Raw genomic sequence first — 19,278 nt, 5'->3', positions numbered from 1 at the left:
GGTTTGAACTGCTGTATCTTTCAGACACACACACAGACATCAAGAGTCAGTGTATGAATCTCAACAATGGTGATGATAAAAGTGCAGTGCACTTGATGGAGCCTCCAATCAAAACTCATCAGTATCTCCCAGCATGCATTGCAGCAGGAATACATTATGCTGAATTGCCTTAGTATTTTCTTTTATTATTATATCTGCTTTTATTTTTGATGTTGTTTTTGTTGCAGCTTTTTAGTAGCTTGTTTTGTGATGTTCAGAGTTTTATCTGATTATTGTGTTGATTGTCACCATTGTTGAGATTCATACGCTGAATCTTGATGTCTGTGTTGGTTTAAATCGAGCAGTAGTTCAAAACCTTTTTTCTACACCATGTATTTTTAAAGTTCTTCAGATTATCTGTTGCTCGCTGCTGGCTTACAGAGATATTATACTCAATAATATGAAATATTTATTTTTAATATTATAATTAATATTATCACTTTGCTCATAAAGTGAGAGATAAGACTCTTTATGAGATCAATGAATCAGGCCACAATATGACGATTATGTCATCATTAACCTGCCATCATCACCTGGTCATATTTTCTCTCTGATTTTCATGCCATAACGTTTGTGTTATTGTTTGTGTAACTGTTACCACACAGTTAAGGCAGTCAGAGTAAATCTAAAGTTAAAAAGTCAAGGGTCAAGAGCCCAACTAAAGCAAACACTCATCTCCATAATGGTAACTTCAAACTTTATTATTTTCAATAAAACATCAACGTCTGAACCTCTGGTAATTCTCAATAATTAGATTACAGGAAACCACAGCTGGCAGGTTTTTATTTTTTATATAAAAGTTCAGTTCAATGTTCAATGCCATAAAACCTAAAATATTACTACCGTATTTTTTACGGTAAAGCACTTGCAAGCTGCTAGTTTTTTACCGTAAACTTTAGTTCAGTGCCGTAAAAGCAAAAAAAATTCTAACATATTTTTTATGGTAAAGTACTGGCAACCACAGCTGCCAGTTTTTTTACGTAATATTTAGATCACTGCCGTAAAACCTAAAATAATGCTACCATATTTTTTACGGTAAATCGCCTGCAACCAGCTGCCAGTTTTTTACCGTAAACTTTAGTTCAATGCCGTAAAACATAAATATTTATACCGTATCTTTTACGGTAAAGTACTGGCAACCAGCTGCCAGTTTTTCACCGTAATTTTTAGTTCGATGATGTAAAACTTTGTAAAATTAGTAAACATTTGCTACCGTATTTTTTACGGTAAGGTACGGTAAATGCAACGGTAAGTTTTTTTTTTACAGTGTACTTCCAAAATCCGTACATTTAACAGTATATTAATTTAAAATTACATGAAATGTCCCGTGAGAGCTAGTACAGTTTTTCACTGTATATAGTAAGGGTACATACCGTTAAGGAATTAACATTTTTTTTCCGTTGCTTTTTTACAGGTTTTTACAGTTAAAATTACGAACATTTTTTACAGTGTACACATAATACATTATAGACTTCTATAATTCAATGTTAGGCTGCATGGATTAGGTCAGCTGGAACCGGGAACACTTCCCATAAATCCTGATGTACTTGTTACATCATAAGAAGGATGGCGTCTACGCTAATATTAGTCTCTCTGTTTATCCCGAGGTTTACCGCAGTCCGTTGGATCCAGGCATATCCAGATCTGATGATGGCCCTGCGCCTGGACACGACGACAATGCAATCCTGAAGTTTCAACTAGTCTCTCCCTTGTGAAGGCCTCCTCCCCTTCCCTTTACCTCTGTACTGATAGATATCCGTTGTCAGGATAGTTCCGGTTCACGTGGCTGCGCGGAAGCGATAAATAATTCTGTATTCAGCAGGACAATAACTTTATTCTAGAGCTGCTATAAAGCCAAAACAATATCTGTTACTGTAATTTCCTATTATCACTGTAAAGCTGCTTTGAAACAATCTATATTGTTTAAAGCGCTATATAAATGAAGGTGACTTGACTTGACTTATAGAGTTCTTGGTATGCAGGTACTTAAGGACTGGAGGTGAAGATCAGGTAAACACAGATGAAGAGGGAGTGGCATGGGTAAGTATATATAGTCTTTAAAGAGAGGTGATAGGTGTTGCAGGTTAGTATTCGTTGTAGACTTGTAAGGTCTGGTGCTGATGGCATGGTTGAATCCATGACAGAGAGGGTTTACTGGCTGCCTGGGTGCCTTGATCCCAGAGATGAGTGAACTGAGTCCATGAGGGGAAGTCGTAAAGCAGATGGAACATGAGCCCCTCAGGACCTCCTGGTGGAGCTGGTTCAGCCTGCGTAGCTTCAGCGATCTGTTTGTCGAGTGTCCACTGAGTCGCACCAATGATAGTGGCTGGAGGGAAGATTGGCTCAGGTTGATCAGAGGGTAAAGCCCAATTTATACTTATGTGTTGAACTCACGCCGTAGCTACATCGTAGACTGTGTGTAGCACGTGTACCCTTCAGCGTACCCTGACGTGCACCTCTCCAAAAATTTAACAACTTTTGAAAAGATTTAACAACTCCAGTTCTACGCAGACCGCAAGCACTGTGATTGGTCTGCTAGAACCCCTCCCTCAGGTTTCACATGCTCCCTCTGCATGTGTAATTGCACGTCAACGCGGACAACGACGCAGAAGTATAAATGAAAACCAACGTGTTGCCTACAGTGTTGAGGCTCCGGCGTAGGTCCGACACAGAAGTATAAATCAACCTTAAATCTGGAGCATCAGCCTTGATGTTCTTGTGTCCCGGCTGGTAGGAGACCGTAATGTGGAAGTGTGTGAAGAATAAAGCCCATTCAGCCTGTTGAGTATTGAGTCATAGGTACTCCAGATTACAGTGCTCAGTGATTACCTCAAAAGGATGTTTTGCTCCCTCCAGCCAATGTCTCCACTCTTAAAGGGATACTTCACCTCTGGAAAGATGAATGTGTATTTAAAATAGGTCATTTATGTAGAAGAAATGTGAAATTATTTTTTAATTTGGAGCTTTCTAGACTAAGAAAAGCCAGAAAATGTTTTTTTGGCTTATGTGGATGAAAGACAACAACTCCCAGAATGCACTTGCTTCGCTGCCCTAGGAGGCCACTCCCAAGCCACGCCTACCGGTAAGAGAGCGCAGTTGAAAACAACAAAGCTAGGCTACTAGTGAGTCTCCGTGATGAGTCTGCCTGGGATTTCGAGATCGCCCAAAATGTCCGGGATTCGGCTTTTGCGTTCTACAGGCGCCATTCATTATGTTTACTGTGGCGAGCAGGACGAGGCTGAGGGCCGCGGGAGAACGGCGCGAGGCCGGTGGCATGATTACTGAGACGCACCGGTCTCGCATCTCTCACGGAGGAGCGGGAATTTTCTAAGCAATGTTAAAACGCACATTAAACGATCACTTGTTTAGCGTTCATGTAAACACTACATTCAGATTCACCAATCGGAATGAATTCAGCTAGATTGTAAAACAAAAGGTGTGCATGTAAACAATGAATGGCGACCGCAGAAAACAAAAGCCGAATCCCGGACATTTTGGACGATCTCGACGGTCGGACATGTCCGGAAAAAAGAGGATGGTAACCCCTACTATTCAGCTTTCTCCTACTACTCAGTTTTCTACACAGAACAAGAGCCTGTAACTTAGCTTCCAAAGAAAGACGGCTGAACTATGTGTACATTCTGTGAGTGAGATCCCACCTCCTATGGGCGGGTTGAAAACATGTGGGACAGCTCCTCCTACTGGCTGTAGTCTTTAGCCTATGGACAAAAAATCCTCCGATGACGCATTATGACGATTTTTGCGTCATCGGAAGATTTTTTCCAGACAAAAAATACATAAATCTCTCCTCTCAGGGGGATATGAGGGTGGGAAGCACGGTAATTCGAAAATACTACAGGTTTTCTACTAATACAAAGCTTAATGCTAAATCCTGAAGTATCCCTTTAAGGTGCTAGTTTGATCGCCAGCAGTTCACAGTTGCTGATGTCGTAATTTAGCTGCCAGTGACAGTTTCTTGGAGAAGACGGCACATGGAGTTTGGGTGGATCCCCATGCCTCTGTGATAATATCGCTCCCACTCCACTGGTGGAGGGATCCACTTTGAGGATGAATTGTAAGTTGGGATTTGGACGAGCGAGAGTGGGAACATGACAAAATGCTTCTTTTCAGGTGTTCAAAGGCCTCTATTGCAGATGGATTTCAGGACAGAGACTTGGGTCTGTTACGAAGATGGGTGGTGAGGGGAGAGGTAATCTTACTGAAATTGGAGACTAATTTGTGGTAGAAATTGGCAAACCCTAGAAATCTCAAGATGTGAGTAGTGGCCAATTACTTCCTGCTTGTACCTTCCTCTGGTCCATTGTGATGCCAAATTCATTAATGACATCCCAGCAAAGTGAATAGAGGGACAATGGAACTCGCACTTCTCCAATTTCAGTCAGAGTTGGTGTTCATGTAGCTTTTGAAGGACCTGCTTAATGTGATGGTGATGGTCGGCCAGGTTCTGGGAGTATATCAGGATGTCATCAATATAGATTATGATGAAGTTATGGAGAAACTCCCAGAAAACCTCATTCACGAATCCCTGGAATACGGAAGGTGAGTTGGACAGCCCGTACAACATAACCTTATATGTTTAGGGGCCTGATGGTGTAATGAACGCAGTCTTTCATTTATCACCATTCCTTATCCGGATGAGGTTGTAGGTGCTACACAGGTCCAACTTGGTGAACACGTATGCGCCCCACAGCTGTTCAACAGCGGTTAGAAGCAGGGGAAAAGGGTAGCAGTACTTGACAGTCTGAGCATTGAGATCTTAGTAGTCAATACAGGGCCTCAAGCCCTGTCTTGACAAAGAGCCTCCTCAATGTACTCCTTCATGGCCTTCTGCTCCGGGATTGATAGTGGATATTTAAAACTTTCTGGCAGGGGATATGCTCAAGGTGTAGATAGTGGAGAAACCCTCTCGAGATGAAGTTGCAGGTGGATCCCGAGTCAATGAGGGCCCGAGCTGTTGTGGAACAACGAGGGGTAGTCACTGATACTGTAGTCTTTGTGAGAGAGGAAATTATTGGTGATAGACAATTCGAGATGAGATGACCCTCAGCTCCACAGTACAAACAAAGATGCATCATTGACGTTCAGATTGAGACAGATGTTAAGAGTCAATTTGCATTGGTTCTGGTGCTGGAGATGATGAGGAGTGCAAGGCGGGCAGATATTGCAGGGTGGTAAATTCACTTTGGCAGGCTGTAATATGTGCAACTCGGATGGATTGTTGGATTACATTTTTTTTTAGCCCCATGCCATCATCAAAGATGGCAAGTTGTAGTCTCCGAGAGGGCTTGAGACCTTGATGATTTGCCATGATTAGCTTAGCTTCATTCCACCCACTGGCTGCAGCGAGCCTCCGAAATGTAGAGGATATTCCGCCACAGACAAATTTCCCTGCTTCAGATGAATTAGTTGATAATGCACAAGAGAGCGTTAGCAGTTTGACCAAACTCTTCCTTGAAATGATTGGTAAAGTTTATTAAAGGGTCCCAGATCGGTTTAGCCCATTAAAATGCTTTACCTGTGAGTAGAGAAATGATAAAAGCTATCTTAGCGCAGCTGGTTTGGAATCGCTGGGGCTGCATTTCGAGGTACAGGGAACATTTAAGGAGAAATCCTCCGCTGCGCCTGTAAATGTTGCTGGTTTGGCCATGGGACTGGCGAGTGAATGTTGTGAAGGAGTTGTTCTTGGTGGTTGCGGTGAAAAGCGGAGCTATTAGACTAAGTCTACAAACGGATCAGATTTAGTTCTGCCGCACTAAGGCAAAAGGTCGTAACTTCAATTTTTGGCGAAAATGAGTTATTGTAATTTTTAGGACAATAAACATAAGTTTTATCATGTAGACAAACATCAAGTTTCAATTCGATTGTTTTTTGGGTGGAATAAGATTATGTTTTTGCCGTAACTTCAAAAAGCCAAGGGGAAACTATGGTAGAAGCCCGTAACGTCAGTTACGGCTTTATGCCTTCGTTTCTCGCTGCTCCTGAATACTCGAATGAAGTTACGGGTGCGCTGCCGTGAAGTTACGGCACTCTGCCTTCTAACCGACCATCAAAGTAATGCCGCGCTGGAGTTACGGGGTTATGATGTAGCAATTAAATCACCTCAGACACACACGTACATTTTTCACAGTGATTGCTTTTGTTAGGTTTGAAGAATGGCATACTCTCAGGGGAAAATGATGGTGGAGATGGCTTTGAATCTTTAACATCCAATAATAGCTAGTGGTAGCCTTAAGCTAGCGATACTACTTCACAAACTAGACACAAACACTTTTCAAACCATAATCAACAATTTATCCAGTAACAAGCGCTGAATAGAGCAGGCTTGTATGATATCTTAATTCACAGCCCGTAATACAAAGCTACATGTACAACTGAAATAAAATATGCTTCTCATAGCTAGCTCTCGCCTGCCAATGACAGTCCACTGACTGAAAACTACGCGAGTTGGTTGGTTGGAGCCGCAACGACACACCCATTATACACCAGCAACAGGAATAATTTAGAGCCTACCTTGAACCTTGGTTAAAATCCATGTCAAACAACCGACGAGAAGGCAAATCCATTACATCCACCACGAGTTTTTAAAACTTGCTACCGGCTCTAAAACTGAAGTGTGTGTGTGTGTGTGCGTGCGTGCGTGCGTGAGAAAGAGAGAGAGAGAGGCGCGGACGCGATCCCACTGTTCGATCGCGCCCGCACCTCTCTCTCTCTCACACACACACCGAGTCTCACACACACACACACACTCTCTTCAGTTTTAGAGTCAGTTTTAAAAAAAAAAAAACTTTAAATGTTCCACATCTTTTATACTTTAGTGATGTTAATCAACTTTGTTTTATGAAATTCATGTTAATTAAAACCATTCATACTTTTCCAACTATTCTCACTACTTTAACTTCTTGTTGATACATGTAAAGCCATTTTTATCATAGTGAGTCCAATTTTAATATTGCTTACATTTTAAGCATAACATTGGCTATAAAATAGAAGTTAAGGTCTTTTGCCTTGGTATGACCGATTGTCATTTTGTGGGCAATGCTAAGTAGGGCTGGGAGATATATCGCACAATATTGTTATGCGCATCTCATCAGTAAAGCCGGTTCCTTGATTAGTAGTAAATCACCATCACCTGCTTTCAGATGGAGCGGCATTTACTACAAAGAGCCGTAGTTAACTGACAAGCTGAGCCAAATCACATCAATATCGCGGACGTATCGCCAGCGATAATTAATGTGATATGGCTCAGCTTGTCAGTTAACTACGGCTCTTTGTATGCAGCAAAAACTCCAGTGTTAAATTAACACTCCTGGGAGTGTATGAGTCCACACTCAAGAGTGTTGAAGTTAATGAGATAATTAAGTGATTAATTTAGTGATGATTGAACATTATTGAAGACACCTGATGATAACAAGCAGAATCACTGAAGGAGAAAATCACAAATTGTAAGTTACCATTATTGTGATGGGTAATTGCTTTAGTTGGGCTCTTGACCCTTTTATATGTACTTTAGATTTTGTTTGGTTGTTGTATCTGAGTTATAACTGCCAGATGAACAAAGAATAAAGTGATCTGATGGTGTTGGTTATATTATGACAATCATCGTTTGAGCTTGATCACTGAACTCCTTATTTGCTTATTTCTGACTTAAATTTATGTTGTTGACCACAGAATAACTGTTTTTCTGCATAAATATCCAGAATTTTAGATGTAATATAAAGGATTTCTTAAAAGTGGTTTAAAAAAAATAAAAAATCTTTCTTTTAGGCACACACAGACATCAAAATTCAGTATATGCATCTCAACAATGGTGACGAGCAGAATATTCAATTATGAAAAGTAAATTACATAGGCAATTCAGATCATAATTTATTCATACCGCAATGCATGATGGGAGCCATTAATGAGTTGTGATTGGTGACAGCCACTGCAACATGCTTTATTATTGTCACCATTGTTGAGATTCACAGACTGATTATTGATGTCTGTGTTTCAAAAAAAAAAAAAAAAAGAAAGTATTTTGATCAGAACAATGTTTATTAAATATTATGGGTTAAAAGAAATATACTGAAAATCATATGCTGTAGACTCACAAAGCTGCTGCTAACAAGGTAAACCAAACTATCTCAATAAGTTTCATTTTTCAGATCACAGCATGATTATGTCAAAACATAACCAACACTATCAGATCACACTTTTGTTTGTTCATTTGACTGTTATAAATCAATAACAGCAGACAAACAAAATTTAAAGTGAATGTATAAAGGTCAAGAGCCCAACTAAAGCAAACACTGATCGCCAAAACGGTGGCTTACAATTTGTGATTTTCTCCTTCAGTGATTCTGCTTGTTAACATCAGGTGTCTTCAATAATGCTCAAGCATCACTAAATTAATCACTTAATTATCTCGTTAACTTTAACACTCTTGAGTGTTAATTTAACACTGGAGTTTTTGCTGTGTAGTAAATGCCGCTCCATCTGAAAGCAGGTGATTTACTACTAATCAAGGAACCGGCTTTACTGATGAGATGCGCATAACAATATCGTGCGATATATCTCCCAGCCCTAATGCTAAGGCAGAATACAGTAACTTCCGAAAAAGGGTCAAAGGTCAAATTTGAGTTCAACATTTTTTTGTAGATGGGTTAATAAAGGTATACACTACAACATGTGAAAATTACAATATTATACCTATAACTCAATTGCCAGGACATTAAGATAACTTTAAAGTCATTTTTCTCAGTTTCACACTCTGGTGAGTTAAGGTCTTTTGCCTTAGTAGGGCAGAGTTGGTAAGTGAGCTTTGGTTTCCATGTTATGTTTATTGAAAAGAGAAGGAACAGATTATTGAACGGATGTTTATTGAAAAGAGAAGGCAGATGGCAGATAATACGTCAGGTTGAGTTCTTGGTATTACAGGTACTCAAGGACTGGAGGAGGTCAGGTATAAGTCCATACAAATGTAGTGAACGACAAGACCAGACAAACTTAGGATGGCATGGGTAATTGTAAATATGAGAGTCTATAATGAGTGGTGACAAGTGTTGCAGGTCAGTATGTGGGTGAGAGTGAACAAGTGGGCTAAATTGTAGGGTCTGGTACTGATTTTTTACGATTTTGCTTTTAATCCTAATGATAATTTGGATGTACCTACCTGAATAAACAACAATGGTGAAAACAGCTAACTCTTTTTTTCTACTTGAAAACCTGATCCATGTTTTAAGGTTGTCTGTAAACACAAAACATTGAATATACCAAATTAATATTTTATAAGAGACAACAATGTTTGTTTGTCCTGTCCTGCATTAGTAAATTGTGTCCCCCTCTTTTGACCGACAGATAGTAAATATTCTTATTCCCAAAGCATCACATTTTGAAGCTAGTTAATTGAATCACTCAGTTTTAAAAACCTGTTTTCTGTATGAATTCATCTTGAATTAGGCATAAAGCTCATAGCCATGTTTCAATAATTGACATGTTAATATACAACTGCAACAGCATAAATATCTTACATATCTTAATCTTAATATGTCATCATCAATAAGTTTTTAATGATCTCCATGAAAAAAAGAAAGAAAATCTGTACATGTAAAACATACCTTGAAGATAATTTAAATAGGACAAAGCCCAAATCAACATAAAAAACTTGAGAATATTAAGAGCACATAAGATGATGATCTCAGTCGGAAATCCTGGAAAAGAATATTAAATGATGGATATTAGATGATATAGGACAAAAAAATGTTTTCTTGAAAAAAAGAAAACATTGTATATATTGTGCTGTATATAATTACATTTATAAATGTAGCTCAAAGCAGCAATTATGGGGCTGAGCCATGACCACCAACTGCATCAAGTTTGACTTGTTGTAGCATTATGGTGATTATTTTTGGACAAATGGTTTAAAATGCAATTAGAAGAGGACTTTTGCAATTATCTACCAATCAGGACATAGTTTTTCATGTCACTTGACCAGTAGGTGGCACTGTGTCAAAACCAATGTGCAACTATCCTCAGTTCATACGGTCATGTGATAACAGGTACCAAGTACTGTCTCAATACACCAAAGCGTTGCAGAGATATAGCCTGACCATAGATATCATATATAAAGGCTAGATGTCTCGTGCGCGCTGCTGGCCAATGGAGGTCGACGTCCGCACATGGCGGCCATCTTGCCACAGTGTGCTCGCTCACTCGTTTAATGGTGCATGTACTTTTAAATAACCATAACTTGCTCAATTTGCTACCGATTTTCAAATGGTTTGGTTTGTTATAAACGTCAGAGATGTAGTTATGACACTGCATACATATTAATAATTATAACATACATGTTCAAGCATTCGGAATTATAGCCACGTTAATAACGTTTGTAAGAAACCAAACCGTTTGTAAATCCGTCAAGATTTCAGCGAGATAAGAGGATTTGTGTGCATGCTGATCATTCACCTTAATGCACAGCTTCACTGTGACAAGATGGCCGAACGGTGATGCCGGAAGTGACTGCGCCATAAGACATCTAGCGTTTATATATGATATTTATGAGCCTGACGACGTGTTCATCGTCAATTTTGTAAAATAGCGTCTCAGGAAAAACACAGAATATTGAAAAAAAATATATAGAATCTGATCATCTGAGCAAAATTTGGTAAAGATTGGACAAAATTGGTTGGAGAAGAAGCGAAAAACATTTCGGTAATATTCAAAAAGCCGGACACCAAGTTCAGCCAAATATAACAAAATTGGTATCGCTGTTCTTAGCATGACCCAAGGAACCTATCAAGATGATGATAGGTAAAATTAGTCGAAAGCTATTATCATTTTATGACATTTCATTATAATTGTCATGGGCATATAAATGAGTACGGTGTTGTTGACACATACCAAATTTTGTAATGATATGCCAATGCATTTGTGAAGTATAGCATTTTATGGCAAAAATCTTAGAATTAGCTATCATTCGAATCAGCATGTTACAACGAACCTAAAGAGACCAGTTTAGTTATTTTTGGTCAAACTGTTCAGAAGTTATAAGCAAAAATACTGTGGCTGTGGTTGTTATAAGAGACACCAAGGTTGGTCTAAATACACTAAAGAATTCAGGAGATGTAGCCTCACGTTAACATTTGCATGCTTGCCGTCAAATTCGTGAAACCATTTCTTGGGAACAATTTTGAATATCAAAATAAAAGTGATAACTTTCTTGTGTCTCTGCCTCCTGATCATCGGAGCAAAATTTGGTGAAGATTGGACAAAATTTGTAGGAGAAGCAGCGTTTTTTGTTATAAGTCAAAATGGCGGGAAACAATGTAAATTAGCATTTAATTTATTTATTTCGCTTTGGAATCAGAGGAAAAAAGAATTTTGTTTCTAGGCCTTGGTTCAAAGGTTATTAGCAAAAAAACACACAAAAAAAAACCACTTGTGCATTTTTGACCCATTGATGGCGCTAGACTGTTTGAAAGACTGACACCAAATCAGTCAGATTAAAGCTACAACCTTTCTTTATATCTCTGTGCCAATTTTCACAACTTTTTCTATGGGCTGCCATAGTAAGAAGAAGAACAAGAAGAAGAAGAACTGAGTTTGATTACATAGCGCTGTGTGCGCAACCGTGTTTTTGTTATGTCTATTTTGTTTTGAAATAAATACCCACAGTCTCCATAAGCCGACCCTGTTCTCTTCCTTCCCTGAATCTTGAACATTGTTACAATACCTTTGTACCAAACTAAGGTACTTAACTCACCTTCAGTGGAACCCCAGAAGATGAAGGCAGAGAACATAGAGATGTTTGCACAAAAGACCAGAGAAACATGAAGATTCCAGATTTTTCTGCTGGTGACTGGAGGGAAGATACGGAATAATCAAAGACATTTATGGTGAAACATACAGAGATACATCCCGGGAAATAAAAAAGCACCTGTGTTTTTTGATCTGCAGTAAATCAGACAGTAGAGCAAAAGTGCAGCTCCAGATGCAGCAGCGATACAGAAAACCAACATCATTAAGTGCAAAGTAGAGAAATCTGTGAAACACAAACACAACTTTTACATCTGAACTTATTATATTTGGTCATTGTTTGTAATAGAGAAATATTTAGAAATAATGTGCAAATAAGAACATTCATTCTGTTTTCTGTTATACACTATCAAATGAGTGAATGCTGTTTATACTGTGTACAGAAAATAAATAGTTTGCACCATAAATAGCAACACAAACCATTTTGTTTACACCAAGTACAAATGGCAATAAAGTGTCAATGTTTACCAAAGTATTTTTTTTTTTTTGCCATGTTTTGTCGACTCACCCAGTTGCTCCAGTACTACAGTTGCACTGGCTGAAAGTCTCCCAGCAAACGCTTCACACATGTAAACTCCTTTGTCCTCAGTTCTGACACTCTTCAGTCTGAGAGAGAAGTTTCCTTTGGGGATTTCATCAGTGAGGAACTCAACTCTGTCTCTGTATTGTTCATCTGATGAATCTGGGAAAAAAAAAAAAAGTTGTTTTGATAGAGCAGAACCAGAATATCTTCATCTTCATCTGTTTTCCTCTATGAAACCTCTTCATTATGTTCAGGTTTGATGTGAGAGTCTACAGAGCAGTTCAGAGTGGTGTCCTCACCCACAGACGCAGATATGGACTCATCTGATCCTGATACTTGTAAGTACTCTAAAAGAAAGAAGTATTACAGAATAAAATATTACATAAATTCAGTAGCCTAGTTTTTGTAAAAAAAAAAGAAAAACAGTTTCAAATTTAAAGTAGGACTGGAATCATACCATACACACTCACCAACATCTTTTATTTCAACTAAAGTTTTGCTAGCAAACTGTTGACTATAAACTTTACATCTGTAAATGCCTTTGTCTTCTGTTCTCAGATTGTCCAGACGGAGGGAGAAGTTTCCATGTTGAATCTGATCAGTAAAGAAATGAGCTCTATCATGATAATCCTGCTGCTGGACCTCTGCTCGACTCTCACCATCTTGATACAGATGAACCAGAGCCTCTGAGTCTATTCTTCTCCATTCCACCTTCAGATCCTCCACTGGTAAAGGTTTATCAACATAACAAGGTAAAACCACTGGAGATCCCAGATGAGAAACCAGAGGATCAGAGGGGCCATGCACAATAAAGCCTATGAAGAAATAGACAAACTGATTAATGTGTAAAATGAGGAAGAAAAGTGCAAAGCCCATTTTTAACTAAATGTGATAATACGTACCATCAGCAATCATCAGAAGTATTGAAGTAAAAATACACTTAACGTGTATGTCCATGTATAAAAACTATGATGATATAAAATAAATGATCATGTAACAGTTTTTTGTCCGTGTGTCTTCATACAAGAGAATACATATGAAGTAATTATTTTAGTTTCGCTTTTTTAAATTATGTGCGCATCAAGGCTTAATCAGAAATTGTCACAACAGAATCTTGTTGACCCAGCATTACATAGCTGATGGGGAAGGTGGCTTCTGTTTACACTCAAATCCCTTAAAGGTGCCATGTGTAAGAATTGAGGTAAAAATATCCAAAAAATTAGCTACACGCATCAAAAGAATGAGAAGAAATAAGGGTGATGATGTCATTAAAAAAATGACAAGTTATAGTGCTGCAGAGATATCAAATTAGCATGCTAAATTACTAGCCACGGCCCGACAGGTGTCATAATACCAGTTTCGGCCATGGGAGGCGGTATGCGGGCAACATAACCACCAGCCAAACTGCAATACACGAATAACTCGCACGGCTTGTGGGCGTACTTGAACCTGATGTCAATCGTGTGGAAAGTACAGTAGAGTCCTGCACGGGTTCGGGTACCCCGCAAATTTTGCTCAAACGGGTGAAAAATATCCAACTGTGTCGGATACGGGTGCGGGTCGGGTCGGACATGGGGGAAACACGGGTCTAAACACGGGTTTAAAACGATCACGTGCAAACGTAAAAATATATGCACATCTACAAAAATATTCCTGTATTTCAAGTTGATAAAATAATTTAAAATCCAGATCAGTTTATTTGTGCCCACGCGCCACGCCCTACCAGGATCTATAACGTTACCTAGGCTACTACTTTCACTTTTAAAAATTCCTCATAACTGCGCGCGCGATCTGCTTGCAGTCGTCGAGATGGATGCTGAGGAGTTGAAGAAAAGAATAGCTAGTGGAGATTGTAAAGTTGTCGACCATACGTCATCAAAAGTCAAGTCCAGGAAGAAATTTGGAGTTATCTGAAGAAAACAATATTGTGAAAGGCTTTGCTGCATGCATTTTCGTGTTGGATAGCCGCAAATGTGGAACTTCATCGCCGAGGAAGCACGCAGATAACTGTGCTAACAAACCAAGCAGTTCTGTCGAACAGTATTTTTCAAATGTAACACTGTTCAGTATGTGTGGTGTGCAGGGCGTGTTTGAACCCAAAATTGTCAGATGTAGGCTAGACGAAATTGCGTGGCAGATATAGTGTTGTAGCCGCGTCTGTTAGGCTACTCAGTTTTGTGGTAACGTTAGCCATGTTCTTCATGTACCGGCCTTTTGACAGCTTCGGCTGAAGTTGTCCTTGTGTTAATTGTTGTTATAACTTCTGTATGACCTGGCAATAAACATTTTTGTAATTGTGTCTATAATGTGATTGGCTAAACTGATTTTATTTTGGGTGCGGGTCGGGTGTCGGTTCTATTTTAAGCGGGTTGGGTCGGGTGCAGATTTTAATTGGTGCTGTTGACGGATAACGGGTCGGATGAGGTTTGAAGCACTGCGGGTACGGGCGGGTGCGGATTTACAAAATCGGACCCGTGCAGGACTCTGAAGTACAGCCCACTACTACATTTCAGTTCAGGGAAGAGAGTGGAAGAATGGCTGAAGCCCTTGGCAAGAGACCCTTACCACCACCACAACCACCCGCTGCAGGGAAAAAAACGCACTCGGAATCGCAAATAAAATCTGATAAAAAAAGGAACAGAACCAGAATTCAAACATTGGCACTGCTTTCCATCGCTGGAGACAACTATGGACATGACAGAAATGAGGTTCGACTCCGAACTTGCAACATTTCTTTTGGATTGGTAAGTAAGATGCTGTTAGTATTTCGCTAGAAGTTTGTTTTATATGTTTGTGTAGTTTTTTCGGGAAGTTTTAAAATAGTTATCACGTGAATGCGTGAGAGTTGGCAGCTCTGGTTACATTGGCGCTAGCTTGGTCAACATCAGCGAATGCTGTCTGTCAAATTAATGTAATTCAAATTAACAATAAAAATGTAATACCGTAAAACTTCAAATAAAAGCTGAGTCCCAAATAGACGCCTGTCTCTTTTACACGCCTGGTGTGGCTACAGGTTTGGATAAATAAAGGCCGGTCTCTAATAGAAGCCTGGTCTGTTTTTTAGTTTGGGGTTGTATTTAATCTTCTAAAACCCGTCAGATCGTCTGTTTAAGCCAGATCTATGGAGCAGATTGTGCACGCAAGAGAGCCCTGCGCATCTGGGCGGGAGCTGTTAGCGCAAGCAAGGCAGGCAGAGTTAGCGGAGACCGGAGAGGGAGAAGTGGACGAGAGCGACGAGGAGGAGGAATTCGCCAATGAACTTGTAGTTGAGGATCGCGCACACCGTACGAGAAGCGCAGTGCCGCGTCACGTCTATGACAACTCGAGGTATCGCACACCGGACGCGCACTTTGTCAGTTTATGGCCAGCAATATAGTTATGTTTAAGGATATTATGGAATTAAGATAATGTCTGTACTATGTTATGATTGTACTGTACAATTAAGTAGAATCGTTGCTTAGTCTGCAGTCTGAATTCACTTTACCTCAGAGCGTCCGTTAACTGAATGAATTGAGAATATCACCTGAACATCAGCAATTTTCATTCAAGCAGCTGATTTCTGTAAATTAATGTAAAACTGAATGTATATTGCAGCACAGGGTGAAGTCAGTATATACATTAACTACGATTTGAGGCAATGTACACTCGAATTTTAAAGACGTGGCGCTGCGCTTCTCGTCTGGTGTGCGACCCCCAGACATACGGAAATATAGTAGGCTAATTCTGACATTAACTGATTTGTTAAACACAAACACAGATATGATAACCTCCTACTGTCATGCTCATCTCAACACTAAATTAAAGGCCTGTCTCATATAGACGCCTGTCTCAAATACAAGCCGGTGCAGTTCGGTGATTTGGGAAAATAAAAGCCCGGGCTATTATTTGAAGTTTTACGGTATGAACAAAACGAATATGAACATATTCTCTGGTAAAGGTGAAGGGGAGTAGCTTGAAGATATCATATTTCAAAATCACTTGACATCAACCAACGTTCCTCTGGAGTCAAAACGTCCTCTATTAGGAGTTGGCTCGGCTTCGGCTATGGCTCTAGGGTCATTGTGAAGGTAGGGGCGGAGCATAGAGACTATGCCGTTTCTCGGTTGTTACTCTAGAGTAGACCAACTCACTTTCTGGAGGTATACTGCCCCCATCTGGTATGGAATGTGGAGTATGAATTGATTTTTTGGCAGACATTACACAAGGCACCTTTCTAATGCACATAAAAAAAAGAAGAAAAAAAAAGGAAATTGAACATAAATACAAACTTTGTCTGAAAATGTGTCTTCCATGCATCAGAATTTAATTTTATGCACTGGATTAAATTTGTATTCATGTGTGTTTATAGGCTGTTTGTAGGCTATTTATGTGTGTGTGAGTGTTAAATCTGCTAATTATGTTTATGTATAATGTATAAACAGGTTCATGTATAAATATGTGCATGTCAAAGGTGTCGTATAGGTAAGCCCAGCTCCAAGTCTCCGTCGCGGCTGATCCCACCCAGCCTCCCTCCCCCTCCTCCGCCAATACCAGTCAGTTCTTCGGCCCGGTTTCCAATGGCTTCAGCTGTCAGATTGTCCAGACAGAGGGAGAAGTTTCCATGTTGAATCTGATCAGTAAAGAAATGAGCTCTATCATGATAATCCTGCTGCTGGACCTCTGCTCGATTCTCACCATCTTGATACAGATGAACCAGAGCCTCTGAGTCTATTCTTCTCCATCCCACCTTCAGATCCTCCATTGGTAAAGGTTTATCAACATAACAAGGTAAAACCACTGGAGATCCCAGATGAGAAACCAGAGGATCAGAGGGGCCATGCACAATAAAGCCTATGAAGAAATAGACAAACTGATTAATGTGTAAAATGAGGAAGAAAAGTGCAAAGGCCATTTTTAACTAAATGTGATAACACGTACCATCAGCAATCATCAGAAGTATTGAAGTAAAAATACACTTAACGTGCTTGTCCATGTATAAAAACTATGGTAATATAAAATAAATGATCAAGTAACAGTTTTTTTGTCCGTCTGTTTTCATTAGAGAGAATACATATGAAGTCATTCTTTTAGTTTCGATTTTTTTAATTATGTGCGCATCAAGGCTTAATCAGAAATTGTCACAACAGAATCTTGTTGACCCACCATTACATAGCTGATGGAGAAGGGGGCTTCTGTTTACACTCAAAAAAAAAAAAAATCTAATGCACATAAAAAAAAAAAAAAAAAGGAAATTGAACAAAAATACAAACTTTGTCTGAAAATGTGTCTTCCATGCATCAGAATTTAAGTTTATGCACTGGAGTAAATTTGTATTCATGTGTGTTTATAGGCTGCTTGTAGGCTATTTATGTGTGTGTGAGTGTTTCATAAGTCTGCTAATTATGTTTATGTATAATGTATAAACAGGTTCATGTATAAATATGTGCATGCCAAAGGTGTCGTATAGGTAAGCCCAGCTCCAAGTCTCCATCGCAGCTGTTCGTCACTAATGCTCAATCATCACTCAATTAATCACTGAATTATCTAATTAACTCCAACACTGATTCAGAGTGCATTTCAACTCATCTGGGCTAACCCATGGGGCCTAAATGGAAACTAAGGTAAAAACTGTCTGGGCACCAGTTAGACAGCCCATGTGCAACTTATCAGGGCCTGACTTGGCTGTGCTGGCTGGGAGATTTCAACGGTAGGTAAAAGTTTACTGGGAACCAATATTAGTACAAAGAGAAGGAATATGCACATTTGTATGTATAGAATACATTTGTTTATGTAATGTGTTACATGTAAACAATGTAGGGCTGTAGGGCTGTCCCCAACTAAAGATTTTTCTAGTCGACTAGTCGGTCATTTAAAGGTTAAGTTTACCCAAAAATGAAAATTCTGTCATTTATTACTCATGTCGTTCCATACCCGTAAGACAGTTCAGATAGGCAAACGTTTGGATTTACTGCTCAACACTGTAATTACCACTGTTGACATCCTCACGGATTGCATGACTTCACCACTTCCTGTGAAGTTTTTTTTTTTTTTTTGCGACTAAACGACAAGTACAATTTTGGTCGACTAAGCCTCTTAGTCGAGTACCTCTTAGACTATTTTCATGTCTATTTTTACATTTTACACAGTGAATGGAAAACAATGTTTGACTCAGTGACAAAATCAAGATTATGAGAGAAAATACAGATTGTATAGATCTTTAAAAACGTTGCTTCTTTGTTAAAATAAGTTGCTCAGGTCAATTGAGCTCAAAGGGGATTATTATTAATTCATTTATAGGGAATTTTGAAAGAATCACTTATTTTATGGCAGAATAAATGAATCGTCCAGTGCTCAATTGAACGGGCCGTAACTATCCACCCTGTAGCCGATATTAACATCCAAACTATAAAGAAAACACTATTAGCACAGTAACAAGATCAGCATATTAAGTCCTTAAATAAGTAAGCACATAACACAACACACTTCTCTTTAAATGCAAACAAGACTTTATTGATTGTTATAACACTTAAAACTAACATTTAAAGGAACATGGCAACTTTTTGGGACTTTTGGGAGCTTATTCACCGTATCCCCCAGAGTTAGATAAGTCCATACATACTCTTTTCATCTCCGTGCGTGCCGTAACTCTGACTGACGCCCCCAATGCTAGCCTAGCTTAGCACAAAGACTGAAGGTAAACGGCTCCAGCTAGCATACTGCTCCCAATATGTGACAAAATAACACCAACATTTTCCTATTTACATGTTGTGATTTGTATAGTCACAGCGTGTACTAATAACAAGGTCACATGATGAGGCACAGCCATCTTCTAACCGTATACATACTAGGAACTATATTCTCAGAAGGCAAAGCACTGCTACTTGGGCGGAGTGATTTGCTCGCAGCATCTTAGAAGCCCCATG

General features: G+C 39.3%; 1 protein-coding gene across 5 annotated transcripts in view; it reads right to left on the bottom strand.

The window, feature by feature from the left end:
* The window catches only part of LOC311088011 (uncharacterized protein), a 61,820-nt gene that overhangs the window by 9,380 nt on the left and 33,162 nt on the right, over positions 1-19,278 (bottom strand). For 2 of the 5 annotated variants that reach the window (XM_084121621.1, XM_084121625.1), the window contains exons 3-10: positions 16,907-17,206; positions 12,847-13,191; positions 12,676-12,723; positions 12,362-12,535; positions 11,975-12,079; positions 11,801-11,896; positions 9,657-9,749; positions 9,212-9,286 (exon numbers count right to left, since the gene is read on the bottom strand). In XM_084121621.1, coding sequence (XP_083977747.1) covers positions 9,212-9,286; positions 9,657-9,749; positions 11,801-11,896; positions 11,975-12,079; positions 12,362-12,535; positions 12,676-12,723; positions 12,847-13,191; positions 16,907-17,206 — 1,236 coding nt within the window. The remainder of the gene's footprint in view (positions 1-9,211; positions 9,287-9,656; positions 9,750-11,800; positions 11,897-11,974; positions 12,080-12,361; positions 12,536-12,675; positions 12,724-12,846; positions 13,192-16,906; positions 17,207-19,278) is intronic. The other 3 variants (XM_084121622.1, XM_084121624.1, XM_084121623.1) reach the window with 2 other exon arrangements.

Source organism: Abramis brama (assembly GCF_963993115.1).
Source record: "Abramis brama genome assembly, chromosome: 1".
NCBI lineage: Eukaryota > Metazoa > Chordata > Actinopteri > Cypriniformes > Leuciscidae > Abramis > Abramis brama.
Note: the sequence above shows the minus strand (reverse complement) of the source record. Positions and strands in the feature narration are given on the sequence as shown.